The sequence below is a fragment of the Xiphias gladius genome, chromosome 4 (genome assembly GCF_016859285.1).
Source record: "Xiphias gladius isolate SHS-SW01 ecotype Sanya breed wild chromosome 4, ASM1685928v1, whole genome shotgun sequence".
Classification (NCBI taxonomy): Eukaryota; Metazoa; Chordata; class Actinopteri; order Istiophoriformes; family Xiphiidae; genus Xiphias; species Xiphias gladius.
In genome coordinates, this window is record NC_053403.1 from 18242841 (window position 1) to 18270800 (window position 27960).

At 39.8% G+C, this 27960-nt stretch overlaps 1 protein-coding gene across 1 annotated transcript in view; it reads left to right on the top strand.

Moving 5' to 3' along the window:
• Positions 1-26519, top strand: part of LOC120789236 (pleckstrin homology domain interacting protein) — a 31181-nt gene extending 4662 nt beyond the window's left edge. Inside the window, exons 7-40 of the mRNA XM_040125824.1 lie at positions 10-170; positions 3085-3306; positions 4317-4417; positions 4943-5013; positions 5521-5621; positions 6245-6285; positions 6880-6978; positions 7803-7959; positions 8893-9027; positions 10825-10953; positions 11172-11397; positions 11769-11915; positions 13360-13543; positions 13688-13790; positions 14017-14154; positions 14364-14461; positions 14606-14813; positions 15209-15319; positions 15752-15859; positions 16968-17092; positions 17568-17650; positions 17816-17927; positions 19136-19197; positions 19326-19481; positions 20661-20781; positions 20884-21009; positions 21363-21438; positions 22469-22528; positions 22734-22886; positions 23421-23573; positions 23842-24053; positions 24148-24389; positions 24656-24802; positions 24936-26519. Of these exons, the coding sequence (XP_039981758.1) occupies positions 10-170; positions 3085-3306; positions 4317-4417; positions 4943-5013; positions 5521-5621; positions 6245-6285; positions 6880-6978; positions 7803-7959; positions 8893-9027; positions 10825-10953; positions 11172-11397; positions 11769-11915; positions 13360-13543; positions 13688-13790; positions 14017-14154; positions 14364-14461; positions 14606-14813; positions 15209-15319; positions 15752-15859; positions 16968-17092; positions 17568-17650; positions 17816-17927; positions 19136-19197; positions 19326-19481; positions 20661-20781; positions 20884-21009; positions 21363-21438; positions 22469-22528; positions 22734-22886; positions 23421-23573; positions 23842-24053; positions 24148-24389; positions 24656-24802; positions 24936-25645 (5078 nt within the window). The 3' untranslated portion in view covers positions 25646-26519. The remainder of the gene's footprint in view (positions 1-9; positions 171-3084; positions 3307-4316; positions 4418-4942; positions 5014-5520; positions 5622-6244; positions 6286-6879; positions 6979-7802; positions 7960-8892; positions 9028-10824; positions 10954-11171; positions 11398-11768; positions 11916-13359; positions 13544-13687; positions 13791-14016; positions 14155-14363; positions 14462-14605; positions 14814-15208; positions 15320-15751; positions 15860-16967; positions 17093-17567; positions 17651-17815; positions 17928-19135; positions 19198-19325; positions 19482-20660; positions 20782-20883; positions 21010-21362; positions 21439-22468; positions 22529-22733; positions 22887-23420; positions 23574-23841; positions 24054-24147; positions 24390-24655; positions 24803-24935) is intronic.
• Positions 26520-27960: the final 1441 nt, after the last annotated feature.

A 27960-nucleotide genomic window follows, 5' to 3' on the forward strand; every position in this document is an offset into this window, starting at 1 on the left:
GACATCCAGTGGATACGAGCTATGGCCGTCGACTGAATGGTTCCTACCGTCTCCGGCAACTGGTGCCCACTGCTGTGTACCAGCACATGAAGATGCACAAAAGGATCCTAGGACACCTGTCGTCCGTGTACTGTGTCACCTTCGACAGGACAGGACGACGCATCTTCACGGTAATGCTGCAAATTTTGTGTGCAAATGCACATGGTATGATGCCTGTGTGTGTACAGGTGTTGAAGGAGCCTCTTCAAAGTGAGTTCATTGACATTGTTGTTTGATAGTGTTGGTGCTCTGTTTGTTTCGAGTCACCTCTTGTATGTTGTGTATGTGTGAGTGTTACAAGGTGTCTTTTGCTTACCAAGATGACCAAGTATCTGTATTCCCTGTTGTAAATGTGCTGGTAGGAGGTAATTACTGTTTACCTTACTGTGGTGGGATGCTTTTACTCAGTGACGCACAGCTATAGTCTAATTCAGGTTGCAGGGGAGAAAATTCACACAACTTAATGATAATGATCGTGTTTTAAAAAGGTGAAACAAAGCAATCCCAAGTTCTCAAAATGAAGCTGACCTTTGCCCTCTAGATGCCTCTTGTGTATATCATGCTGTTTTAGCTTCCTTTTCTATGTGGTGTGTGTGTTAGAGATAAAGCACATGCAATGTGTTAAATATTGAACAAACAATGAGATAATGTTGATTTAATGTTGCCATCCTTCTGTTTGGATCCTTGAGTCAAACACTGCCTGCTGCTATACACCATTTCCAGATTTCACTTCTTAAATCTCTAAAAATGGCTGTCTGCTGAGAGGGGCGGGGGGGGGCGATTGACTCTCTGTCTCTCTTTTCCCCTTATCTCTCGCTCTTTCTTTTACCTCTCCCCCTTCCCTTATCCTGCACTGCCCCTCCTTTGTTCCTTTTTCTCCCTCCCTCCTTTTTGCTATTTCTCATCATAACTGGAGAAAATGTTTCCTCTGAGGCGCTGGCTAAGTGCCAGAATTAAAATTCATTCTTAGTCTCCCTCACTTTCTCCTTCTCCCTTTTTTCTCTCAGCTTGTTTTTTCTCTCTTTTTTCTATTTTTTCTCTTGCTGTCTCCTTTCATCACAAGATCATTTTTATTTATATATTTTCTTATTTTTGGAACGCTTCAGTCTTTTTACTCAGGCTTTGCTGCAGTTGCAGGCAGATTGACTGATAATTGATCAATTTGTTTAGTTGAACATTCACTGCGATCATATGTGATCAATGAGCACATGCATAAAGGTTTGGTTAAACAATTGATATGCAAACAGCCATATTGATTTTAGTAATATAGCTATAAAAATGGTTGCGAGCTCATTATCATGGTCATGGGGAAGGACAAATTAGACTAGCTGGTATGGATTGTTTGTCCCTGTGACAGTAGCTAACATAACTTCACATCTATGGCAACAAGGAAAGTTTGTGCCAAGTCTCTGGCTTTTCCAAACCCTGCACATCTCAAGTCTGGCTATCATTTGGTTTTTTGTCCATCTTGCCACAGCTTTAATTTGTCCTTGGCCTTTTTCTAAATCAGTAAGGGACTGCTTGCTATTTTGATCAGTACACAGAAAATAACAGCTCAAGTCAGACTCTGTTCTACTGGTGATGGAGCGAGTGGTTATGATTTATTCAAAGGAGGGATTGGTGGTTTCATCTCACATTTCTTCCAAAATCTGTGCGGACGCTGATAGCATGGCCTGTCTTTTAAAATGTTTTGCCGATATAAAAGGATGAATGTTTTGGCACATTCTGTCACCAACTAACTGTAATCTAATCTGACCCCCTTATTTGTCAAAAAAGACAGTTTTTTTATTGAAAGTTGAATGCTGACAATCAGTCTTTGCAAATTTATAATTCTTCTAAAATTGCACTCCTTCCTCTTATTTCTAGCTTTGAAAAAATCAGGCTCTTCTTGGATTAAAAACATTCACTCACATCACACTGAGTTCTAGCATCTTGATACTGGTTACCTGTTGGTTTTCCAAACTATTTTGAGATATTAGTCGGGGCACAGGTGGTTCTGGCACCATGTTGAATCACAAACATTTGTTATCATTTATCAATTTCCCTTGGTCTTTTTTGTTGAGTTGCTTTTGTTCTCAATTCTTTTAATAAATTTAATACTTATAATAAATATTCTACTAAGAGAACTTTCCCTCTAAAAGAAATACACAACAGATTTTTTCAAAATGAGACATCTTGTGAGGTCTTACTGAAGCCTCAACCAGATAGTTTCTCCACAGTTTGAGGTTATTCTATCTTCTTCAGTGCCATTCTGCTTTATTTCAGCCGGGGCGAGGTGTACTCACAGTGCAGGCCAGTCTGTCTCACAGTGCTGTGAGAAATCTCAGTTCTGGGTAGGGAGTCAGTAGGTTTTTTTTCATGTTTGTATCTGTTTAAGTGCCGAAAGAAATTCAGTATGCGTATCTGCACACTGTAACCCTGTCATTGTGAATAACCAAAGGAATGTCATAATTTGGTATGAATTTTTTTAATAATCATTTTAATGTACGAATATACTGTAGTTTAGCCAACAAAAAACATTACAAAATAGAAGAGGAAACGTATATACTTCGTGTACTTGTATTTATGTAGTTAATCTATTTATTTATATTTACTCATACCATGGTAGTGATCTGCCTGTTAATTGAGAAATTCTTAGTGTTACTTGGTCCTTGACCTAAAATAATATAGTGAAGGTGTTAACATGGCAGTTGCAGTGTTATTCCCCTTACTTTATTTACATTTATTACATGTAAATGGTTGACAATCTAGTGCCTTCGAATGTTCCTTGTTACTTTTTATCACACTTTATATTAATCACCTTTATTTTTGCACCTGAGGACTCTCGTTCTCTCTTCAGTTTGTGTTTCAAGTTGGCCAATCTTCTGACAGTCTAAGTCTACAGTGTGCTCAGATAGATTTTAAGTCTTTTTGAACTTGACATGTTTAATTTGCCTTACTAGTACTGTGCCTCAGAACCCCAAACACCACTTCTCAAACTATCTAAAATACTAGTCTTCATTCATGTCTAATAGCCATGTTGATGGTTTTGCGTTTGTTTCCCAGGGCTCAGACGACTGCCTTGTGAAGATCTGGGGAACAGATGACGGACGTCTGCTGGCGACACTGCGTGGTCATGCTGCTGAGATCTCCGACATGGCCGTCAGCTACGAGAACACCATGATTGCTGCTGGTTCCTGTGACAAGACCATCAGAGTGTGGTGCTTACAGACCTGCGCCCCTTTGGCCGTCTTGGAGGGACATGCAGCGTCTATCACCTCACTACAGGTAGGAGGATTGTCAAGGCATGTGGTTTTATGAATGTTTGAGTGTAACTGGTTTAAAGGAGGATCTGAAAACCACTAACAGTATTTTTGATCCTTGCCCCCATGGTGGTCTGTCTGTAGAGTGTGTGTCTGTGTTTGTAAGGGTACATTATGAAAACTTCATCCAAACTGGTTGGATAGACAGTTCAGGCAACTTTTGGTAGACTAAAATTGGAGCTTAGCTGATGTTTTTGTCGGCATTTATCATGTTGGTTAATTTCATACAGCCAGATATTATGTATTCTGTGTACCTTTATTCTTTGTAGAATGGAGATTCACTAAAACTATATATGGATTATGACCAGGTGACACTTTACTGCAGTCCACCGTAGCTTTTATATGTTAAGTAGATGAGGTCAAGAACAAACCTCCAACATATGGGCATTTGATGACATGACTGGCTGATATCCAGTATGCAATAAAATGCCAACATTATTTCTGCGAGACTCATATTTAGAGTCAGAAGTATACATAATAGTGTAATAAGATCAGGTCTGCCGTTAATGGATAAGACGGGTGTTGTTTTTCTTAGTGTCAAAATTCCCATTAAAAGATCAAAACAGTGCATTGGTTGTAGTTTATTAATTAGCATCCTTTTTTCTTTTTTTTTTTAAAGGCTAAGTAATTTCCTGAAATAGCTGGGTACTGTAGTTTTTAGCAAATGTTACTCAAACAAGAGTAAATAGTGCATTTGTTGAGGACTATTTTTATGGGACTTGTCCACAGTAAGACGAATACAGAACATTGCCAGCCTTATCCTGTGAATATACAGTATACTGTGACACGTTTGATCGCCCACTGCGTTTGGGATGGCCTCTCCATGCTCTCCCTCACCTCTCCCTACTTCCTTGTTATGAATGCATTTTAAGCTTGTGTGGGTTAATTGTCCTTTCTTTTTTTTCTGTAGTGTTAGGAACGTCATTTGAGTGTCAACAATGATCAGCTATAACCTCTAATTGGTTGTGTTTGCAGTTTTCTCCTCTCTGTAGTGGTTCCAAGCGCTACCTGTCCTCCACCGGAGCTGACGGAACCATCTGCTTCTGGCAGTGGGATGCACGCACGCTCAAGTTTGGGTGAGAAACATATAGTCACAAAGTCTCACCTGTAAAAGTGCTGTTCACACCTTTTGAAATGACATATTTGTATATCATTTTTTAAAATGTTATTTTCTTGTCAAAGCTATATTTGTTACATGGGGAAAATCATAGTTTTTTGGGTTTTCATTATCCTGTGTGGTATCTTGACAATACAGATATGCAATATTACCATATGCAGTACATTATTTAGGCCTGTTTTGATCTAAACTATACATAGATTTGAAAAATTATTACACTGAGACTTTGCTACAAGACTACTATCACTTTCAACTTCCTGTTTACGGGGGATGTGATTCCAAAGTGTGTCATTACATGACTTCTGTTGTTTATATGCACTGAATATGACAAGTAATACAATGTGTAAACTGATCCTAATTCAGCAAACCTACCCACCTGTGACAGCTACTCTCTTTAAAACATAGATAAATCAATATATTGAGGCAGGAGTGGTTGTTCACTGTATTTAACTGTAAACGTCTATTTCTGTTCTTGTGTGTCCAGTCAGAGGCCAAGTAAATTCACAGAGCGTTCCAGACCTGGCGTCCAGATGATCTGCTCCTCCTTCAGCGCAGGTGAACACAGCTCGCTTTGATCTTATGCATGCTTCCACACCACAGAACTTAAAAAAAAGTGCACAATTAACCCAGATTAACTGAGGAGTTAGCAAAGTAAACAGGCACACTCAAGTGGGTCTGCTTCTTGTCAGTAAATGTAGAAAAAGGGTTCTTCACAGTTGTTGAGAGTATATTTCTGTTTTGGGATGTTGTTGACCATGAACATTTGATAAATGACTTAAAAGTTTGCAAAGTTTGAACTTGAAAATACAAGGCAAATTTGGGTTTCACCACAGTTTGATCCTTGAAGTGCGTATTAACTATTATGTGTTCTATTATTCATCTTAAATCTATCTTTAAAATACTGTAATATATGGATTTTGTGATTCAACTATGTCCCAGGCATGAAATAGAAGTGAAACAAATATACAGAAATGATTGCTAAATTGATTTTAAAAATAATTGTAAATTAATGCCTGGGTGCAATTGCCCAACAAGAATTATTCTAATCCTGTATGTGTACAGGTGGTATGTTCCTCGCCACAGGAAGCACCGACCATATCATCAGGGTGTATTACTTTGGTTCAGGCCAACCAGAGAAGATCTCTGAACTTGAGTCCCATACAGTGAGTCAACAAAGAGCCTTTTTTACAAAAACTCTGCTTCAGAGAAACTCTCTGTATGTCAGAGTAAGATGCTAAAAAAAGTACATTGTTTTGACTTAACTTGGTGTAAGACTATTTTTCTTGTGCGTGATATGTTTTTGTTTTAAAACCGTTACATAAAAAAATTATAAAAACTGTATTTTGTATCCACATCAGTCAGCAGGTTGTTTGTGCGATTACATTATATATTTTAGTCATGCAAGTTCATTCTTTAAAAAAACAAACTGACAAATAAACTTGAGGTCCACTTACTTTTGCTTTTTTTTCCCAAAGCTTTCAGCTGTATCTCATAGTCTTCCTCACCAGCTGGATTTTAAGTTTGTCATGGAGATAACTGTTGTTCTCAAGCTGAGAGTTGTCATCATTCCCCATGAAAACTGAGCAAACTCCATCTGCTGAAGAAGAAAGTGAGATGGTGTGAAAACTCTGGAAAAAGCAGACCTTGAGATAAGATTTTTTGGTCGAAAAAAATGGCATTCATTGGTAATAGACAATGAAAGTGTCATGATTTTGAAGACTGGCAGAGGATATGATTGTTACGTATTGTCTTGCTTTAACTTTTCTCCTGTATTTTTCTCACCTAGGACAAAGTCGACAGCATCCAATTTTCACATTGCAGTGACAGGTATGTTTGCATAGGTTGTTGTGTTTTTTTCGGTGAGCCTCATAGTTGATGTACTTAATTTCTGTGTGTGCTCTGCTGTTCATTTTTATGGAACCTAAGGGTGTCGTAATGTGTCTTGATAGTGTCAGCAGAAACACCATTGTTACTTACTATCTGATACATGCTCTAATACACGTTCTCTCACACACACATTAACATACGCATACACTAGCTGATAGTAAAATTTTGTGTGCCTATGAAGAGTTTGCAGAAAAACAGGCTCAGCTGTAACTCCCCTGGGCTGCTGTAATCTCAGCAGTGAGGGAGGTAGACTGTCTATGCAAAAGGAGGTGTGGAAGAGACATAGAAAGGGAGAGGAGGATACATACAATTAGTGTATACCGATGTGTGCAGATGAGAGCAACCATTGTACTGCAGAAAGCTGAAATAGAACCAAGTGCTATATTTACAGTTTAGCTGCTGCATGATTATGTGCTCACAAATCTGTGTGTGTGTGTGTGTGTGTGTGTGTGTGTGTGTGTGTGTGTGTGTGTGTGTGTGTGTGTGTGTGTGTGTGTGTGTGTGTTTGTGTGTGTGTGTTTCTGTCTGTTGTAGGTTTGTTAGCGGCAGCAGGGATGGTACAGCACGAATCTGGCAGCTGCAGCCTCAGGGCTGGAGAAGCATTCTGCTGGACATGCAGACCAAATTACCCGGGTAAGTGTGTGTACAGCTGTCAAAGTCTGGCTTTTCAACCAGCGCTGTTGTGCTTAGAACTCAGAGCTGTAGGCTGGGATGATCCTACGAGTTAATTTCTGGCTAAAATGTACAAAAATCAATCATTTTGTATACAAAAAGTCCCAGACCTATTGTATGTGAGGAATCCCTGCTGAAAACTATGCAGTCTTGAAGAAAAAACATTTATTTAGCAATAATTAGAAGAGACCTCAATCCTTTTGTGCCACCAGCAAAATGTTTTTCTTTCAATTATGTGCGTGTGTGAGGTGCCTCATAATGTACAGGGCATAAATAATTAAGTTAAAGAAAAAAACAACACTTTGACACCTGTGGTATAAAGTGTGACAATGATTGATTACCCAATTGCTTCTGGACAGAATATAGATTCACTGCAGGCATTACTGACAGTAAATGAATGGAGATGTCACTGACAGGCTATTTAAGTCTTTATTGCCTGAATGAAAACAACCAACAGGAGACAACAATGAGAATAAATGCAGATACCTGGTTATTTACAATAATAAAATCTGTAGCTGGTTTGTGGTAATGGCACTCAAGCTTAGATAATATACTAAACAGTGAAAAACACAATCTTCAGACTATAACAAGACTGATACATATAATTGTCTTTGGTACAGGAACTCCCTGATCCCTTTGATCATTGGTTTAGAATGAGGATCCTCTTAATTTTTTATGCCATTTTAACCATTTTACAATATCTCTTTGAATAGCTCTCTTATTATTTGAAGTCAACCAAACTGATCTTAATTCGTGTAAACATGACATCAACGTCTTACCCTTAGGAAGTACAACCCTCCTCCACTGGAAGATAAGGTGACCAAGCTGAAGGTTACCATGGTAGCGTGGGATCGCCATGACAGCACGGTGATCACAGCAGCCAACAATCTGACACTGAAGGTGTGGAACTCCACCACCGGGAACCTCGTCCATGTCCTGATGGTATGTAGCGATTAAACACACACACACACACACACACACACACACACACACACACACACACACACACACACACACACACACACACACACACACACACACACAGGTAAAAAGACAATATAAAAAGTAAACGCTAGCATGAGTTTAACATTAATTGTATTTCAAGGGTTCTTTGTCAGTCTTACAAATTGAACTTCATTTTCTAACATTACACTTACACTTTTTTAACACTTTCCATGAACCATGTGATGTTGCTAAAATGAACTTTGAGTAGTTCGGGTAGTATTTAACTTTGCTGCGTCCCACAACAGCAAACATGCTTGCTAGTTCGCAGTGTTACCACAGATTTGTGCACACGATCATCCTTTGCATGTTTTCCCTCCAACTACAAATACCATATACAGATCTGGATTATTATTGTTGATCTTTTTCCAAAACATACAATGGATTTTTAAATTGATTTTTTTGGTTTACCTTGAAACACAAAATCCATTAGCCTGAAAATTTTATTTTTTCTGCTTGTTTTTGTCAAAGTTACCTTATTATTGGATGGTAATGCAGTTGTCAGCAGGGACTGTCAGAAACTCTCCACAGTGATGCATTTCAGGACATGGGACATTTGATAGTTGGCTGGAAAAAATTGCATATAAACCCAGATGAAAACAAAAAGCAGATGTGGACACTGGGGAAAAGATAATATGAATTTGGTTGTTTCTTGCATTAAAAAATTTGTGGTTTTGTAGCTGACTCTGAAATGTGGGAAGTCAGAGTCCATTTAAACATATTTGCATTGAAAGTATGCTTAATTGTTAATGGGCTAGAAAATGTTAAACACAGGTAAAGTCCTTTAAGAAACAAACGCCACTGGTCTTTAACTTGTCTATATTTATTTCTTAAGAGTGTCTTAATCTAGATGTTCTTGTTGTTAAATGATAGGGTCACGAGGATGAGGTGTTCGTTCTGGAGCCACACCCTTTTGATCCAAGAATCCTTTTCTCAGCGGGGCATGATGGGAATTGCATTGTGTGGGACCTGGCAAGAGGGATCAAGATTCGCTCTTATTTTAACATGGTAAGATTCTTGTCCGTCCTGTGTCTCTCCCTCACTGTCTTTTCACTTCTCTTTGGCTACATTCACACTGGAGCTGAAAGTGTCCAGATCCTGATACGTTTTTTTCCCCCCTCTGTGGCACAGATGTCATGTTTTCTTATGCAGTGCATTAGCAAAAAGATACAAAGATAAGCATTTTTTTTTAAAACTTTTTTTCTCATTACTGCAGGGATATGTGGTTTTCATTTAAAATATTCCTTTTGTATTTGCTTCTTTCCCACCACACATTCTTTCCCCTTCCTTTCCCTGTGTCACTCTTTGTCTTGCATTCTTTCCCTCTCACCCACTAACTGTTCTTCCCCTGCCTCTATGCTTTCACTACATTAAGACATGGCACCACACTCATGTGCACATGCTGCTGTACAAATTCATCTAGCGTGTTAATCATTGCAGCCACTGTTATATTTCCTGCTTGTGTCTCTATGGTAACTAAGGACAGCATTAATCGCATTCTCAAAACAAGTGAGTCACTGAGTGAGCTGGTCAGTTGGCCAAATCTTGGTGTTGATCATAGACAGTGGACAGTTTTGTTTAATAACACAAAGTATGTGAAAAGCCCCAGATTTCAGTTTGAAACTTAGAAGAATAGTTCAGCATTTTGGGAAATAGGCTTATTCACCTTCTTGTTGTGAGGCAGATGAAAAGATAGATAACACTCTGTACTGTAAAAATGAAGCTACAGCCAGCAGCCAGTTAGCTTAGCTTTGTATAAAGACTACAAAAAGGGGAACACTGTCTGAATGTACCAGCACCTCTAAAATGTATTAAAAAGACAAAATATGTTTTTTTACAAGGGCTATGTGCCAAACTATTGCATAGTGAGCTTTGGAAGTGCTGGTAGGCAGATTTTGCTACTTTTAGACAGATCCAGACTTGCTGTTTCCCTTGCCTTCTGTCTTAGTGCAAGGCTAAGCTCAGCAGTGGCTGGCTGTAGCCTTATATTTCACGGACAAACGTGAGAGTGGTATCAATCATCTCTTCTAACTCTCAGCAAGAAAAGGAGGAAGTTCATTTCCAAACATGCAGAACTATTCTTTTAATGGAGCAAAGCCCAAAAGCCACTACAGGCAGACAACTTCAGTTGCACTGCTAATCTACTCACTACATCATGTATTCAACACACCTTCTGCAAAGTTTAAACTAACATACACTGCTTATTCTTTCACACACTTTTTATCACTGCTGCTGCTACTGTAGCCCTTCTTCAGCTGTGTCCTTCCTGCATATAACTAAGTAGAAGAAGATTCAAAGTTCAGTACTTCAGGCTTGGTGGATTCAGAGTATTTTTGATGAATAAGGGACAAAGAGGCAAAAACTAAAGAAATGATTTCATCTTGTGTTGAATGGTGCTATTGTGAAAGTGAAGGAAACCCACAGAACAACTAAAAGCAACAGGCAGTTGATGGTGAGAACACTTAGTTTCAGTTTCTACAGGTCTACTGGTTCTCTCTTTTGTAAAAGTGGATATCACTCTTTTTGCTGTCCATCAAATTCGGTTTATTTCACTATTGTTGTGGGAAATGTGAAATGCTGCTGGCCTGAAATACCTTTACCTGAAAAAATACCTGATAATTTTCATAAACTGGCTATTTGCTGAATCATAAATGCATTTTGTGGCTTACTGAATAGTGCATGTGATCTTGTGTATTACACATTTTGAGTTGACAGTGTCCATTCCCCCAGGTAGTGTAAATACTATGATTTACAGTGTTCACTGTTTCCCTATCTTCTTCCCTCTGTCTCCGTCTCTGCGGAAAGATTGAGGGCCAAGGGCATGGGGCGTTGTTTGACTGCAAATGTAGTCCAGATGGGCAGCATTTTGCAGCCACAGACTCCCATGGACACCTGCTCATCTTTGGCTTTGGCTCCAGCAGCAAGTATGACAAGGTAAAGTGACAGGATCATCTTTCATATTACACACATACTGTACCTATACCTGACATTTAAACAAAAACTCGAGTAATTGATGTTATCAGTAGTCAGAAATGCCTGTCATGTCACCTCCTCAGATCAAATGTGGGAAGATCCTCAATGAAAACATATAGCCGTATTAGCTTTAAATTTTGCTGTGTAAATGTACCTGTTACATTCCACCTCTGCTTCAGATAGCGGACCAGATGTTCTTCCATACCGACTATCGGCCACTCATTCGGGACGCCAACAATTACGTGCTGGACGAGCAGACTCAGCAGGCACCACACCTAATGCCCCCGCCCTTCCTGGTGGACGTGGATGGAAACCCCCACCCTCCTAGATACCAGCGGTTGGTGCCTGGAAGGGAGGGCTGCAGGGATGAGCAGCTGATCCCACAGATGGGAGTCACTTCCTCAGGTACTGAGGCTGAAATATCGTAGTATTGCTTCTTCGTGTTTTGGGGTCATGAAGTCAGTTGTAGCTGAACTCGGCCCTTGTCTGCTTGTACACTTCAGATCAGATCTTTCAGGAAGCTCCAAAATGTCTCTGAAGTTTTTGCCTCACAGCAAAAAGAATAGTGTTACCCAACCTTGCCCTGCTGTCAGCTTTTGAAAAGCATTCTGGGTATTGAGGTGACTGCAGGATTGTGGGAAAACGCCATTGCCTTTTTCTTCTTTCTATTTATATCAGATACGTCTATTTAGACTTAATGTAATGTAAGGTGATGTCCAAGGTTTCTCTTTCACTTTTTAAGTGTCTTTCTCTTGCTCCATTCCTGTCTGTGTCAGGCCTGAACCAAGTGGTGAGTGAGCAGGCGTTGGATGGTCCCAGTCCTCTGGATACAATGATTCAGAGGCTGCAGCAGGAACAAGACCAAAGACTGGGAACAAATGATGCCTCTGCTTCTGCTGCTGCAAACTCTAGGGCCAGTAGAGGTAGGACCAAGTCATGACAGGAAGCCCATACTATTGTAACGTGGGCAGCTTTTTAATGTGGATATCGTTTCATGTAAGCATCTGGTTAACATGCTTACTGTTAGTGTTTGTTGTCACCTGCTTTAAGTAGTGAAGACATTATTTAAGGCAAATCAAGATGTCATTTCAGTGTTGTAAGTGAGTTAAAATAACATTGTGTTTCTTGTATGTTGCAAACTCTACTTATATTTGAAGCAGGTTCAAACAAGCTGAAAATTATTTACAGACGCTATGTTAATCCAAATATGATGAATTTATACAATTAACAGTATGAAAATTACACCACACAATACATTTATAATAATTACTTTTTTATCATAGTTATAATAATTACTTTTCTTTGCTTGGAATTAGTGCATTGTGGAACTAAAAAGATTTTTCAAATGAAATATGCAACGTACATAATGTCCAATTATGCAAGACAAGCATTTTGAACATCTCAGTGAGAATTGCTAAGGAAATCTAAAAAGTTCAATAAAACAGCTTTGAACTGTGTCTCAAACAGTGTGTGAACACAGAAAACTGAGTGTTTGGGATATATGCCTTTTGGTCAGCTAATCCATTTAGTGATGAAAACATACAGTCACCCATGTGTCTGGCTCTGGTGCTCCATTGTCATGCATAAGCATACACAATGTTACGTTGTTGCATTTAACTGTCTTAATTTAAAAGAAAGAAACAGCAGCCTTTTGTGTTCACATTGTACGCTTTGTAAATTCCATTAGGGTTTGTAACTGAAATATATGTAATATATAATATATATAGTTATATAATTACCTAAATAACTGACTGTTATTTAGAATAATTTTTTCTTGTCTTTCTTTGTATCTCTCACTCAATCACTTTTAGTGCTGAAACACTTAATTTGTTAAATCATTAGTCAATCAACAGAAGAATAATCAATAAATGTTGATTAATGGTTTATACATTTTTATAACAAAACATTAATACCAAATATTTTCTGGTTCCAGCTTCTAAAATCTGAGAAATCTTTGGTTTTTCAACTGTTGGTCTGACAAAACAAGAAATCTGAAGACATCACCTTAGGCTTTAGCAAACTGTGATGGATATTTTTCACTATTTTCTGACATTTTATAGATAAAATGATTAAAAAATAATGAAAATAATCATTAATTGCAGCCCTGGACGACTCCCCAATAGTTTCAGGGCTAAAAATTCCCATTTACTAACTTTTGGGATGATTAGAGTCCTTTTTTATTCTTTTTTATAAGGTATACTAAAGTGCTATCATATGCAACACCTACAAGGTGTAACATTCTAATTCTTTATCAAGTATGTTAAACAATGGAAAAATGTCCCCAAAAAAAAGTGTCTCTTTTTAATACTTTGGACAGATTGACTCAAAGCACTGTGCTTCTCTCTCTTTTACGTCTCTTCTCCTCAGGATCGGTTGGTTCGCCCACAGAGGTGCACTCCCCACCAAACGTGGGTCTGCGTCGCAGCGGCCAGATTGAGGGTGTCCGCCAAATGCACAGCAATGCCCCACGCAGCCAGATGGCCACAGAGGGAGACCTGGTAGCCTGGAGCCGCAGGGTGCTGGTCCCTGAGCTCGAGGACGCCTCTGTCAGGTAAAACACAGACATGGATCCATCCAGTACTCACACACACAAAGTCAGACTTTTGACTTTTGATAGAACGTCATATGATTTCCCTGTTTTGGAAGTGTTAGCTTTGATCCACATCATGATCTGTGTGTCTGTGCTATTGTGAAGGAGACAGGTGAACTGGCGTGAAGCTAAAGGGGAGGAGGAAATCAATATTTATCAGTCAGAAAGGAGGAGACGTACAATCCACTCTCTCCCCAAGGAGAGCAGGGTAAGTGAATTAACACATTTGCACACACACTCTCAGACATTATTGTTTTACAACACTTTACAGAGTTTGTTATTATTATTTCTCTCCTTAAACATTTTCTTATTCAACTCATTGTTATTTCCTGCAATCCTGTCCCTAATTATTATTCTGCTGTCAGCTGTAATATCCCCTGAGTTATTCTTGTGTCTGTCCTTCATATTAACCATTATATTCTCTGTTGTTGCAGGTTCATCCCACATCAGAGTGTGTAGTTGATGAGGGGAGGAGGAGCCAGGGTAACCATGGTTATCACACTCGTGCTGCCATGGAGGAGACGAGTCGCCAGAGTGCTGAGGCTGCAGACGACGATGACAGCACCTCAGAGGTAGATACACTACTGTTACTGCCTTTTTTTGGATTTAGTTTTATATTTTATGTGGGAACTATGTGGTAAACCTTTCTTGAAATCCAACAGTACATTAACAAAACTAATAACTAACTCTGTGTTATAGTATTTCAAATAGTTCTGTTCCCATTATTTTCATCTATTTCTTTCATTCTTTTTAATTAATTCTGTGTGTTTTATGTTTTCAGGGAGAGGTGGAGGTACGACAAATCAATGGACATTCCTCAGAGGAGGAGAAGGATGAGGAGGAAAAAGAGCCCTGGCCAGATGACCACAGTAGTTCAAGGTGAGATACATACAGTATATCACACACATTTATCATATCATGTATCTCCTACATATACATGCATGTACCATACGCATATCATAAAAAATAAACACAAGGAGATACATCTGTGTATTTAATCATTGTTTTGTGATGCATATGCAGTGACTACTCCAGCGATTACTCTGACTGGACAGCGGATGCAGGGATCAACCTTGAACCGCCCAAGAAGAGTGTTAAAGTAAAAAAGAAGAGCAGCAGCTCTGAGGAGGACGGAGAGAAGAAGAGAGATGGGAAGAAAGAAAGAAAAAAAGACAAACCAGACAAAGATGGTGCATTACCAAAGAAAAAGAAGCCAAAGGAGAAGAGGAAGGTTTGTCATCAGTAATGAAAAAAAAACTGTATTTTCCTCCTTGTAGCAACGGGAAGAATGCCAAGTGAAGTAGCTGTGTGATTTAGAGTTGTTACCCATCAGCTGTTTTCACAAATAATTGTGCACATGAAAAATTATTTTAAATTCAATGATGTAAAAATTGCAGTTTACATGCAATTCAACCTTTGCCAGTAATTAGACAGAATAATAAGAGATGATAGTAATAATAGACAAACACACTAGGTGAGGATTATGGGAACTAACTACTAAGTGTAGGCCCTTATATAAATGCAAAATCTTCATAATTTGGAAAATAAATGAAATTGTTACAAATGCAAAAACCAGAATTTGGAATGAACTGTTATTGAGTATTTATTGTGTTGTGTGTTGATCAGAGGACAGAGCTTCAGGATCAAGGGCTAACTCTGGAGGAGTGGCTTCCCTCTGCTTGGATCACAGACACGGTCCCCCGGAGATGTCCTTACATACCCCAGATGGGAGACGAGGTACACGCCTCCTGTTTCTGTTACAGTGTCTTCACCACATGTGCACCACATATCTGGTTACACCAAAAACACAGGCTTGCGTTTTATATAGCCACAGGATTAGAAGTGTACAGCAGAGTTAGCGGGCCTATAATGCCTATAATGCTCATGACATGTTGGAAAAGACAGGGCACACTACCTGACATTACCATCCCCAGCTGCTAAAAAGGTCTATTTAATATGTGGCCCTAAGATTTATATTTTTGAGTAGAATTACTTGCACTACAGTCAAGAAATGTACCAGACAGATGCAGTATACAAGATACAGTTAAAGATGTCGTGTTCTGCTGTGTATTTGAAATTATGTATGTGTATGTGTGTGTGTGTGTGTGTGTGTGTGTGTGTGTGTGTGTGTGTGTGTGTGTGTGTGTGTGTGTGTGTGTGTGTGTGCAGGTATACTACTTCAGACAGGGCCACGAAGCCTATGTGGAGATGGCCAAACAGAAAAAGATTTACAGCATCAATCCTAAGAAGCAGCCCTGGCACAAGATGGAGCTACGGGTAAGGAAGGACTCTTTGAAGAGAGACATTGTTTTTTGCATCCCATGTATCTGGAAATTTATATTGTCCCTTTACTTGTGTCCCAACAACCCCTGAGGAGAAGCCCATAATAAAAATCACAGTAGAGCAATGTAACAAAAATCAGTTTTCACACAGGAGAACTATACTTGGACGATTAAGTTAATTATACTGACGTTCATTAAGAACATAAAAGTAAAAAATCCCAGTGAAAAACTCAAAACTGGCCAAGCAATTTCCTCAACTTTTCTGATAAATATGCAGCAAACATGTGATGCCGGATCATGTTTTGCGATGTAACATGACATTTTGGATGTATAATATTTTCAGTGACATTTCAATTTTAAAGGGGCTGAATTTCCAAATTAATCGCTAAAAAGGCCAGTGCCTTAGAGATGAAAAAATGACCCACGGTCTCCTTAGGAATACATACTGTAGCTGCAGCCTACAATGATGTTAGAATTCACTGTTGTTTCATCGTTATCAACAATTAAGCACACACGCACAGATGCAGTCTTTCTAACCGGTATTTCTTCTGTAGCACAGACACTTGTCTAGTTTTACTCTCAGTTGGACTTTAATCCTTTTTCCGTCCTAAAAATGTCCCTCCACTAAAAGAGAAATTTCTGCTGAGTACAAATTGTCGTCCCTGTATATGAAACTGCTTCTGAAAGAACACCATCAGACACTTTTCTTAAAAGCTTATGGGACTGTATTTTTACTTGGTGTATTTTTCGTTTCTTTTCCATGTGAGGAGGCAGGAACAGCAATTTCGGTGCAGATGGTAGACCTTAATGCATTGCAGGCACGGTGTGCATCTCATCGATTGTGTTGCCTATAGCGTGTGAAATGCGGCACTCTCTTCTATATCTGAACTTATATTTTGAACAACCAGGCATGGCATTGCCAAAGCATCTGTCCCCAGTCTCACTTTTTCTCAGCTGGAAAGACTGACTCCAACATTGCTAACACTCTCTCACCCCACATATACACAAAAAAAAATCTATCAATATGAAGTGAAGAGTAGTGCACTGAAGTATGGTTAACCTAACAGGTTCCATGTTTTATTTGTTCTTTTGCTTGTGTTCAGGAGCAGGAGTTGATGAAGATAGTTGGCATCAAGTACGAGGTCGGCTTGCCCACACTGTGCTGTCTGAAACTGTCCTTCCTGGACCCTGACACCGGCAAACTGACCGGAGGATCCTTCTCTATGAAGTTAGCATCCCTCTTTTTCTCCAAGCAAGAGCTTCAGTATCACAGTTGTTTAAAGATTGCACTTCATATCAAAAATGTCAAACATCTCGACTTTTAAGATGAAATGTTGACACTTGTTATAGGGTAAATATGCTGCTTCACAATGTGTCATATCCTGTGCTTAAATGAACTTTGCATTTCTCACATTCGTATATTTTCAGTGTGAAACTATCCTCCTAAGTAATCTATTCCATTAGGTTTAAATATAACATTCTCTTTCCTAAATGAATTCCCATCTTGACACAAGAAAAGACAGGGCTCATAAAACATTTAATCTAATGATCTTTACATCATAAAATGAATAATTTTTGAGAATGGTTAACTGTGCTACTACAAATTTTATATTCATAATCTGTCATGCACTGTTAATATGGGTGTTATATTTATTGTTTAATTGCTTTGTTTTAGTAATTTGTAAATGTTACTCTTGTTGTAGATACCACGACATGCCTGATGTTATCGACTTCCTGGTGTTGCGTCAGCAGTTTGACAATGCCAGAAAGAGGCAGTGGAGTATAGGTCAGTCAGTTTTGTCTTTGCTGACTGACTACGCCAGACTAACTAGCAACATGTTCAATATTTCAAGAAAATATAAAATATATGTCCTCTTACATTTTCTAGCTCAATTTATGAAGTCAACTTCTTTTTTGCAAAGACCTAAATAGTCCTGTGATGTCTGTGTAGGTGACAGGTTTCGGTCAGTGATTGATGATGCCTGGTGGTTTGGGACCATTGAGAGCCAGGAGCCCTACCAGCCCCAGTATCCTGACAGCCTGTTCCAGTGCTACAATGTCTGGTATGACCACATCTTGGATTCACTCTATTTGCAGTAGGGCTGTAGGTCTAATCACATTCAAAATTGCAGTTTCAATCAAAGCTGTACACAATCTCAATTTCACATGATAAACCTGCTGTATTTGCGTCTTCATACCAAGAGTTCCTAATTTCTCTGTGAGTTGCATCAACCAATGAAAAGACTGCATTATCCCACATGACAAATTGTGCACAGGCAGAAGGGGGAGAAATAAAGACAGAACCGAGGAAACCTTGCTGGTGGTGGTGAGGAAAAGGAAGTAGAGTGAAGAAGTGTCACATTGTTTTTAAGTTTCAAAGGAGATAACAACAGTCAAAGTTATATACATTGCAAATGATATTTTGCCATAGTTGCAGCACTGCATGTTAATGTCCGAAATGTTTTCAGCCACTTACTGGTATGGATGGAAAATTGTAATCTCTTCGCGAGAAATCATTATTCTTGTTTTATGAATTTCGTGCAGCACTAATTTGCTTAATTAAAAGGGAAACTTTTACAAAAAATGTAATTATTAAAGTCCTGTGACTTTAAAGTCCTGTGAAATTGCACTTGAAATTTAGAGATTGCTTTTAGGAATCACTGAAGTTACCTAATGCAAAAGTGTGAAAACTTTGTCTCAGTCCCCACTTTGTCTACCGTACACTTTGTCTCTCTGTACAAAAAGTGTCTTAGTAAATCCTAGGATTTAGTGATTTCAAGGCCTCACTTACCACAGAAAACTAAAAGAATAAGAAATCTCAAACAGTTTCATTAAAATGGTTTGCATGTAACAGGAATCTGTCTGTTTGGACAAATCGAGGCCGTCAACACCTCTCACAACACTCATTACCTGCATAAACACTTTTATAGAACCACGCTGAATGACAGTTTGAAGTTGATATTTACAATGATGCCAAACTAACAGTGCCCCTTTGTTTTGTATTGCTTGACTTTCACAGTCAGTGACATTCCAAATTGAAACATTAATAAGTATATTGTCTGTTTGAGTTTTTTTTTCTTCAACACTCAGCCCTTCTAAGATTATTTGAAAAACCTTGTTAGAGAATGAAATCCACTTTATGCCGTGGGAGACTAATGTCAGTGTTTGCAATACTGCACGTTACCAATGTAAAATAGAAAAGAAATGACAAACACAAAGACTACAGTGTGAAGAATGATGACGATTCATATCAACACTATTTCTAATCCAGCTGGGATAATGGAGACACGGAGAAGATGAGTCCTTGGGATATGGAGCCAATCCCTGATGATGGTGGGTTAACCAAAATACACCTACATTATGGTGCACACACACTCACATACACACAAACTTTTTCTTTCTTAACAAAGTAAAATTTTGGTGTTTTACAGTTTCAAAATTTGATAATCTTCTTTGTGTAGCCACATTCCCTGACGAGTTAGGCATGAGTGTCCCACTGACAGAAGAAGAGCAGAAGGAGCTGCTGTATGTCCCTCTGGACGGGGAATGGGGCTGCCGCACACGCGCAGAGGAGTGTGAACGCATCATCAAAGCCATTGACCAGCTCTGCACACTTGGTATGATGTCATCAAGCCACTGTGAAAATAACAGTTCAATTATGTCATGTAAGCAGGGATGTGAAGTTAACCCACGAGGGCAAATTTCTTGTAAAGAGGCAGGAGCAAATGACTCTACACGAGTCACCACTCTGACCTCATCGGCATGAGCCCAGCAGGTCCACGGATCATATGTTATAAGGAATGAACTGCTAACACATTGAGCCAGATTTTCAGATGCTGGCTTGAATTCCTGTTAAGTGATGTCATGTCATATTACAGCTGTGGTTCTCAAACTTTTTCTGGCAAGCCCCCCCTTCAGAGGCTGACCCCCACTGCACACACACATACACAAACATGCACACACTTTTTATCAATCATTAACAATGGTAGGGGAAGCAACTAAGTAAGAAGGATCTAAGTTACATTTTAGTGAAATAAAGGTTAGCATGATAGCATTAGCAAACTCTTGTTTATTTTCCCTACATAAATCATATTCAATGAACTTAGTATCACTTCCATATTTTTCCCCCGGCCAAATACACCCCCCCAAAGTAGCTCTATGACCCAAGGGATCTGACCCCAGTTTGAGGACTGCTCTATTAGGTGCAGACTTTGTGTTATTTTAATCTTCCCAGTGAAAGAAAGCTGGTTTGATGGCTCCCTCTAGTGACAATTTACCAGCAACCAGCACACTTAATCCTTCTAGATCTCTCCCTGTTACTCCTACGCTTTATGCTGCGGCTCACAGGACAGGATTTATATAAACTCTTTTAAGTGCGTTTTGAACATCTAAATTTAGGTAAGAATACTTACAATAGGTAGAAAAATCTTTCGCAAAAGGGATAAAGGTGTAAGTTAATATTGAGATTTTAATATCTGATATACACAGATTTTAAGCCGAATAAAGATTTCAACCTTTGTTAAATATCCTCACCTCCCTTATGTTACCTGCTACCTTACTGCACTTGATCATGCAAGCTTATTTGTTGATTAAACATACACTCTCACACCCACACCATCCTGCCTTTTTGTCGTTGGCCCTTGTCACAAATGAAAACTTCTACCTTTTCTTCTGTTATCTTGAATATGTTTTTGTTCTGAGTTGTAATAAAAGCTTGTCTGTTACAGCTGATGTGTCCCAGTAATAATCATCTCTTCCCCTGTCTTTTATCCACCGACCAACCTCGCCACCCTCAGATGTGGCAGCGCCATTTGCCTTTCCAGTGGACCTACAGGCTTACCCCACGTACTGCACAGTAGTGGCCTACGTCACTGACCTCAGCACTATACGCCAAAGGCTGGTGAACCACTTTTACAGGTAACTCACATCAGGTTGTGTTTCAGTAAAAGAGATGGTGGAAGATACAGAATGTGTGTATGTGAGAAAGACAATTCAAAACATACTGTATTTTCATTTCAGACGACTGTCCTCTCTGATGTGGGAGGTTCGTTATATTGAACACAACGCCCAAACATTCAATGAGCCAGGATCATTCATTGTCACTACTGCCAAGTTTGTCTCTGACCTCATGCTGCAGTTTATTAAGTGAGTGTGTTAAACATACAGTATCATTAATTTAAAAGCCTGTATGTTGTTTTACAGGAAAACAATGTCAGCTGCCCAGCTTTTATTAACAAAATGTACATCAGTTAATCAGTTATCAAAAAAAGTAATATGTTTTAAATTTAACTGACAATAGGACATCTGATGAATTTAACAATATTTAGTATTTAACAATATTTAGTATTTAGTTTTTTAGTTATAGCTATTAAACATTGTACATTTCTTGTTAACAATTAAGACCGGTTTCCATGTTTTCTTCTTAAACATCTCACAACATTTGCACTGTCAGGTATGAATTCATTTCTGCTCTCTCATCTTCTTTTTTTCTTCTTCAGGGACCAAAGTCTGACAGACCTCATGCCCCTCTACAAAACTATGAAGAAGGCAACCTTCTCTGACTCTGAAGATGAGGTGTGTTTGCATATATACATTTTTACAGGCCAATTTGTCTTAAAATTGTCCTGCACATGTTGTTTTTTACTCTAATTAATGACTGACATTGATTACATGATTTCTCACAGGGGCAGAATATTGTTTATATAATTTGTTTATATGAAAAACTTTAACTGTCAACCTTATACACAAATATCTTAATTCCTCCTTCAAGATGCTGCCAATTTGATATGTGTAATGCATAAAACGCTGCCACAAAATGTTTGATTACCAGTAGTAATAATATCATAAAATGCTGTTACAAACACTGCCATACAATCCCAGAGACCAGTGACTACAGAAACAATTAACTTGAGAAAAAGGGTTTAAAGTTTTGAACTCTGTAACAAATAGAAAGTTTGTTCCAGCTATTTCCCCTTATTTTGTGTTTTAAAGCAACTTAACTACATCAAATCACATGAATTCCACTAGAGTCAAAAGCTGAGACTGCAGTTATTGCTATATTCTGCTAAGCTAGGCTAGTTATCTTTGAGCCAAACTTGTTTAGGCTTGTAGCCTTGTTTTTGACTACTGTCCCATTAGTTATGTGTGATTAAAAAAACTGAATTACCGAGATGTTTATTCTTACAATGTATTATTTTTCAATTAGAAAAGAGCTCACGGAAAAACAAAATGTAGTTTTTGCTGGGGTTAGCCTTGGTTATCTCCCCAGCTAGCTTTAGATTGATACAGCATTAGCTCTGTTGTTTAAGCAGTCTAGTTGGCTGCCTTTTTTGGTGGGGCTGTTGTTTATTATGTAGTAACTGTAAAGTGATTTTTCTGGAATTGTACAGGTCTAAGGCATAATCATTTTAACATGATAAAACAGAAGTCAAAAAGTTGTAATCTTGTCTTCACTCAGTTTTGACCAAGTTTGTATTTTCTGCGTTTCAGCTTTGTAGGGCAGGACATTAGTCAAAATAATATGATTTGTGCTTTGAATAGAATACATGAGCTTGGTAGAGTACGATATGCATTACCTTTATTATTTTTCTCTTTTCCCTTGTAGGATGAGGAGGAGGACGACGAAGATAGTAATACTCCTGGAACATCCACACGAAACCATAAGGTATCATACCTCACAGCAACACCGTGCTCCCCTACATTCCAGATTGCTTTCCACATGAGTGAAAACAAACAATTTCTTAACTCTAACCTTTAACTTTTCACATGAGAAGTTATTCACACATATTCCATCATCAAGAGAAGAACAGACTGTTTTGTGTCAGCTACTTAAGTAAATTTACTTAAGTGTACTGTGATTCTTTGCATAGGGTCGTCGACCTATGCAGCGCCAACTGCGAACTCGACCTCCTTCATATGACCCTCATGCATGGAGGGGACGCTGTAAGGAGCTGCTGGACCTGATCTTTCAGTGTGAAGATTCAGAGCCCTTCAGAGAACCCGTGGACCTACAGGAGTACCCGGTACATAGGCAACAAAAGTCTTACTTACTCGATTAAGTATGGTGCACACATGTGAACTCTGCCTCCTCAGTAACAAACCAAACTTTTCTGGATGTGATTTGAGATTAACTCATTGTGGATTTCCATTAGGTTCACATTTGTTTTGCATTTTCAGTCATCTTTTCTGGTCCTTGAATCTTTCTGCAGTGTGTCTGGGAAATAAGTGGCTACAATTCAATTACACAAGGAGTGGCATTTGAGGTGAAGGAATTGTTTGGTCTGAAGAACAGGCCTCTCCATTCAGCATCTGAAATGTAGATCAAATTGAATAGATGTATAAGTTGTGAAGGACTCACAGCTTCAGTCGGCTAGGCTTCTTTTGTTAACAGAAGGATGGATTTATTTCTCAGTCGGTTCAGGTTTTTTCCAGTCCATTCAAAATGAAACATCAGATCCCCCAAGTCTCTTACGTCTTCCTCTCGTCTACTCCTTATTCTGTTCACATCTTTTGAAACCTGATATTGAAATGTTCTAACTTCACTCTGATTCTCCCAGGACTACCTGCAAATAGTTGACTCTCCAATGGACTTCGGTACCGTTCTCAACACGCTAACAGACGGAAAGTACCAGTCTCCCATTGAGCTCTGCAAAGATGTCCGGCTCATTTTCAGCAATTCCAAAGCTTATACGCCCAGTAAGAAGTCTCGGGTGAGACATGCATGCACAGACACACACACACACACACACACACACACACACACACACACACACACACACACACACACACACACAGACTTGCATACGCTCACTGAAACCAAAATGCATACAATTTAATATTTTACAAATTGTATCCAGTATTCATACTTTGATGAGTCCATAAAATAAAATCTACAAATTAACCAGTGCTTATTAACATTTATCCCTTTTTTCTCTAAGTATGACAGTTGATACAGTGTATCCTTTACTGTGTCTTCAGATCTACAGTATGAGTCTGAGGCTTTCTGCACTGTTTGAGGAGCATGTCAGCTCCATCCTGGCCGACTACAAGGCCATCCACGGCCTGACAGATAAACTGACCAAACAGGGCACAGACAGACAGACACGACTCACTACGGACAGACAGACACGGCACGCCATGAAGAGGAGGAGGAGGAGGAGCGAGTCTCCCACAAGCAGCACTGCATCCAGGTAGAAGGAAGGACATTTTATTTTACTTTTTTTGTAGCTCTTAAAATGCATTAGGTTTGATCTTTTGTATTCTTTCTTCCCATGCTGCTTCTAGCCCAGAGAGGAAGAGACGTGTATCATCCAGGATGACCGCAAAAAGGGAGCCATCACCAGCTCCTTCACGAACTTCCTCCCTGAGACATCCCATCCCACTCAAACAGCCCCCCCAGCAGTTCAATGGGAAGGCGGATACACCGGCTGCAGGGCGAACACGAAGTACAGCACGCCATTCTGCACACTCTCCACCTGCCTCATCCTCCTCACATAATGCCACAAGCAACACAACGAGCACAGCAGGTGAGACCACTTATACATGTAACTTCTCACTTAAAGCAATACTAAAACAAAGGAGTAGTTTGACATGTTGGGCAACGCACTTGTTTGCTTTTCATGCTGAGAGTTAGAGGAGAAGAACAACACCAGTCTCATGTCTGTACATTAAATATGGATCTACTCCTAGCAGCTGGTTAGCCAACAAGTCGTTAAGAATAAATTATCAAGAACTGATCACAGCGTGTTACAAAGTTTACTTCAGTTATTGTGTATCTCTTTGTCATTTTCAGAGTCTACTCGTTCGCTGAGGGCTCATAACTCTGTGTCAGCTTCAACGCCACCAGCTCCCGAAAAGGTGACACCATTTCCAGCTGCAGAAAGTAGCAGTGGAGGAAGCACCCGGCGGAAACTCAGGACTCCTGTACGACACGCACCTGGTAAGAGATGATGTCACTTAGGTGTGATTCTTAGGTTTTATGATTAATGTTCTAAATTAAGTATTTACTGGAACCTGCTTGCTATTGGTATTTTACGCTTTTTGTCCTATGAATAAATGTCCTTCCCTCTCAGGATCTCCTGCTAGCCCCTCATCTCAGAGCACAGTCCACCTGAATGGTCATAGCAGTCATATGACCCTGGGTGTGGGGAGGAGGGGGCGGAAATCCAGAATTGACCCACCGGTGAGTCCTCCAGAAGTCACGACTCCGGCGAGTCCTTCCAGACCCCGAGGCCGCCCTCCTGGCAAGAAGAGAGGCAGGAAGAGCAAACAGGAACTGGAGGAGATGAGAAGGAGCAGTAACCGTAGGAGTTCCACGCCTGACGATGAGCTTGACCAATCCACAGGCGACGAAGGTGGGACGTCTTCTGCACAGGAAACATCTGTGTTGTCAGACTCTGGCATGGCGTCGACGCCTAGACGGCGTGGCAGGCCTCGAGTGGTAAGAACTGATGAATCCACTCCTCCAGCTGAGTCACCTGAGCCCTCGCCGCTGAGGAGGAGCGGCAGGAGAACCAACGAGGAGGTCACCCCTCCTCTGCAGACTGCTCCTCCACGATCCAATCGCAAGGAGTCTCCAAAGGAGGAAGCAGGGGAGGGGGCAGGAGGGTCCATGCGCACACGTAACCAGGGGCGACGGTCGGCCTGGTACATGGAGGAGGACTCTGAGGAGGAGCAGAGGCAGCTGCTGTTTGAGGACTCATCAATCACCTTTGGCACCTCTTCTAAGGGACGTGTCCGTAAGCTGACAGAAAAGGCCAAAGCCAACCTTATAGGCTGGTAACAGAGCAGATACACAGGAAATGAGGTGGCGGCAGACTGCCCTAACAGACAAGAAATCTTGAGAGATTAAGATTTCTTATTTTATGTGTTGGAGGAGTAGGGGGCTGAGCTGAGGAAGTCATACTTGGTTTTGTAGGCATTTATGTGCGCGTATGTGTGTGTACTTCCGGGTAGACGCTGGTTCATCTGCTGCTATCTGAAGCTGTGGCTGTGGAGAGACATAACAGCGCAGTTTCCTGTCCAGTCCTCCTTCCTTCCGGCCCAGTAAGCACATCACTACGGCAACCGGTGGCTTTCAGACAACGCATGTTAATTTGTTCCAGCTCCTCTTACATTATTGGTCCATGTTGGATCCGATAGACGCTTGCTGACTCCTGTGTTGGTGGTCATGTGACCTGCTCCTGTCCAGTGAACCACTCTTCACCTGTCTGACCTTAAACGCTGTTGGTGTCAGACTGGGCAAGACAGTAGTTGAACAGAGTTTTAGTACTTGAAAAAGTCACGAGGAGAGCTGGATGTATCTTATCTCGCTCTTATTATTTCTGAGAACTTTTCAAGTGTCTCTGCTGGGTTGGTCAAAGACACCCACTGAGCTAAAAATTCTTAGGTCTCTGATGGACTACAGACCACTGGCCTGACAACATCTTTTGCCCCCATCTTCATTGTTCCCACTCTTTTTTTATACAACCCTCTCTTAGCTTTTTCTAAGATTTGTACGTAATGATCGGCCCCTCTGTTTTGGAAGTCTTACACATTGGCTGACCTGAGCGTGTCTGTCTGCGCTAAAATACCAAATGGTGTACCTTTGTAGGTACTGTAGATCAGTAGGGTTTGTTTACTATTGATATGTGTATGTGTGTGTGTGTGTGTGTGTGTGTGTGTGTGTGTGTGTGTGCGTGTGTGTGTTTGTGTGTGTGTGTGTGTGTGATGCGTGTGGGCGTGTTTTTTTTTTTTTTTTGCATGTTAATTAGAAAGAGGAAGCATCTCTTTTTTTCTAGAAGCTGTTTTTACTGTGAGGTGGAGAAAAAGGAGGTATGGGTGAAAGGGGTCATTTATATGTTTAGATAGATCATGTTCCAATGCATCCTCAACATTAGCAATACCTTGTGCCTTTATGTCTTTGGTGTGTGTGCGTGCGTGCATGTGAGTATAAGCGTGCTTGGCCTCTGCCCTGCAAAGTACATGTGCCTGTGTATGAACTTATGTTGTGACTATGCGAGCATGTGTAATTGAAGGAGTGTGTGTGTTTTTATAACACAGTTGAGTGTGTCATTCACTTTCAGCGTACAAACAGTGGCATACAGTTTGATCGTTGTGAAACCTCTCAAAGAAATGTATTTATAGCAGTTGAAAAAAAGATTTTACTGTTGTTGTAAGCATACCATTATTCATGTCAATATATTATCCTATAACCAACCTATCATCAGTTTATACCTAAGGTACAGCGAGTGGAGCTTTGGGTGACTAGCTTTGAGATGCACTTACCACAGACCGGTTATCAATGCAGTCGTAGGGAGTAACCCTGTGTATTTTAAAATTGTTAACATATAAAAATGAACTTTTTAAATGTTGATATGTTTCTATGGTGACCACACACATGCGCGAACATACACACATAATTCTGTCTCGCATGTTCTAGCACTTTCTCATGCCTGAAGCAAACAGGATGGAGCCAGATCAAACTGGCTTGGACTGAATTTGGACGGAAAGCGGAGAGAGAGACAAGTCTTACATTCATCTTTCTGATTGTGTGCCTTTGCGACTCTGGCATAATATCCTCAGTTTCTCCCTTTGGGGCCTTTTTTGTTTGTTTGTTTGTTTGTTTGTTTGTTTGTTTTGTTTTTTTTTTTGGAATTCCTGGTTCCGCTTGTTGTTGGGTTCAGAGAACTGGACTCCGGGGACTGGACTGGACCTTACAGGCATGTAAGGCTTGTACGAAAGGCTTCGGAAAGAGAGAAAAGACAGAAAAATTAACAATCTGACAGGAAACAAATGTCACTCTCTCTATCTGTACACACACCTAACGGACTGAATTTACAAAGATGGCGGCCTCCAATTTGATATATTTCTGTTTTTACCCAAGCACAGAGCAAGTGAATGCCAAAATCTGACACTTGTATGATTGACTGGGGAGAACTGGATGGTATCATCTGTATACACCTGATTCATTTCATAGGTCTTCCTGTTCACCTATTATTCAACATATAGCTCATCTGTTTATCTTTTTTTTTGTTTTCTTGCTTTGTTTTTTTGGTAACAGATAAGTCAATGCAGAATTCTGTCTTTGGGCACTGAAGTTTTAGAACACGGCTTTTG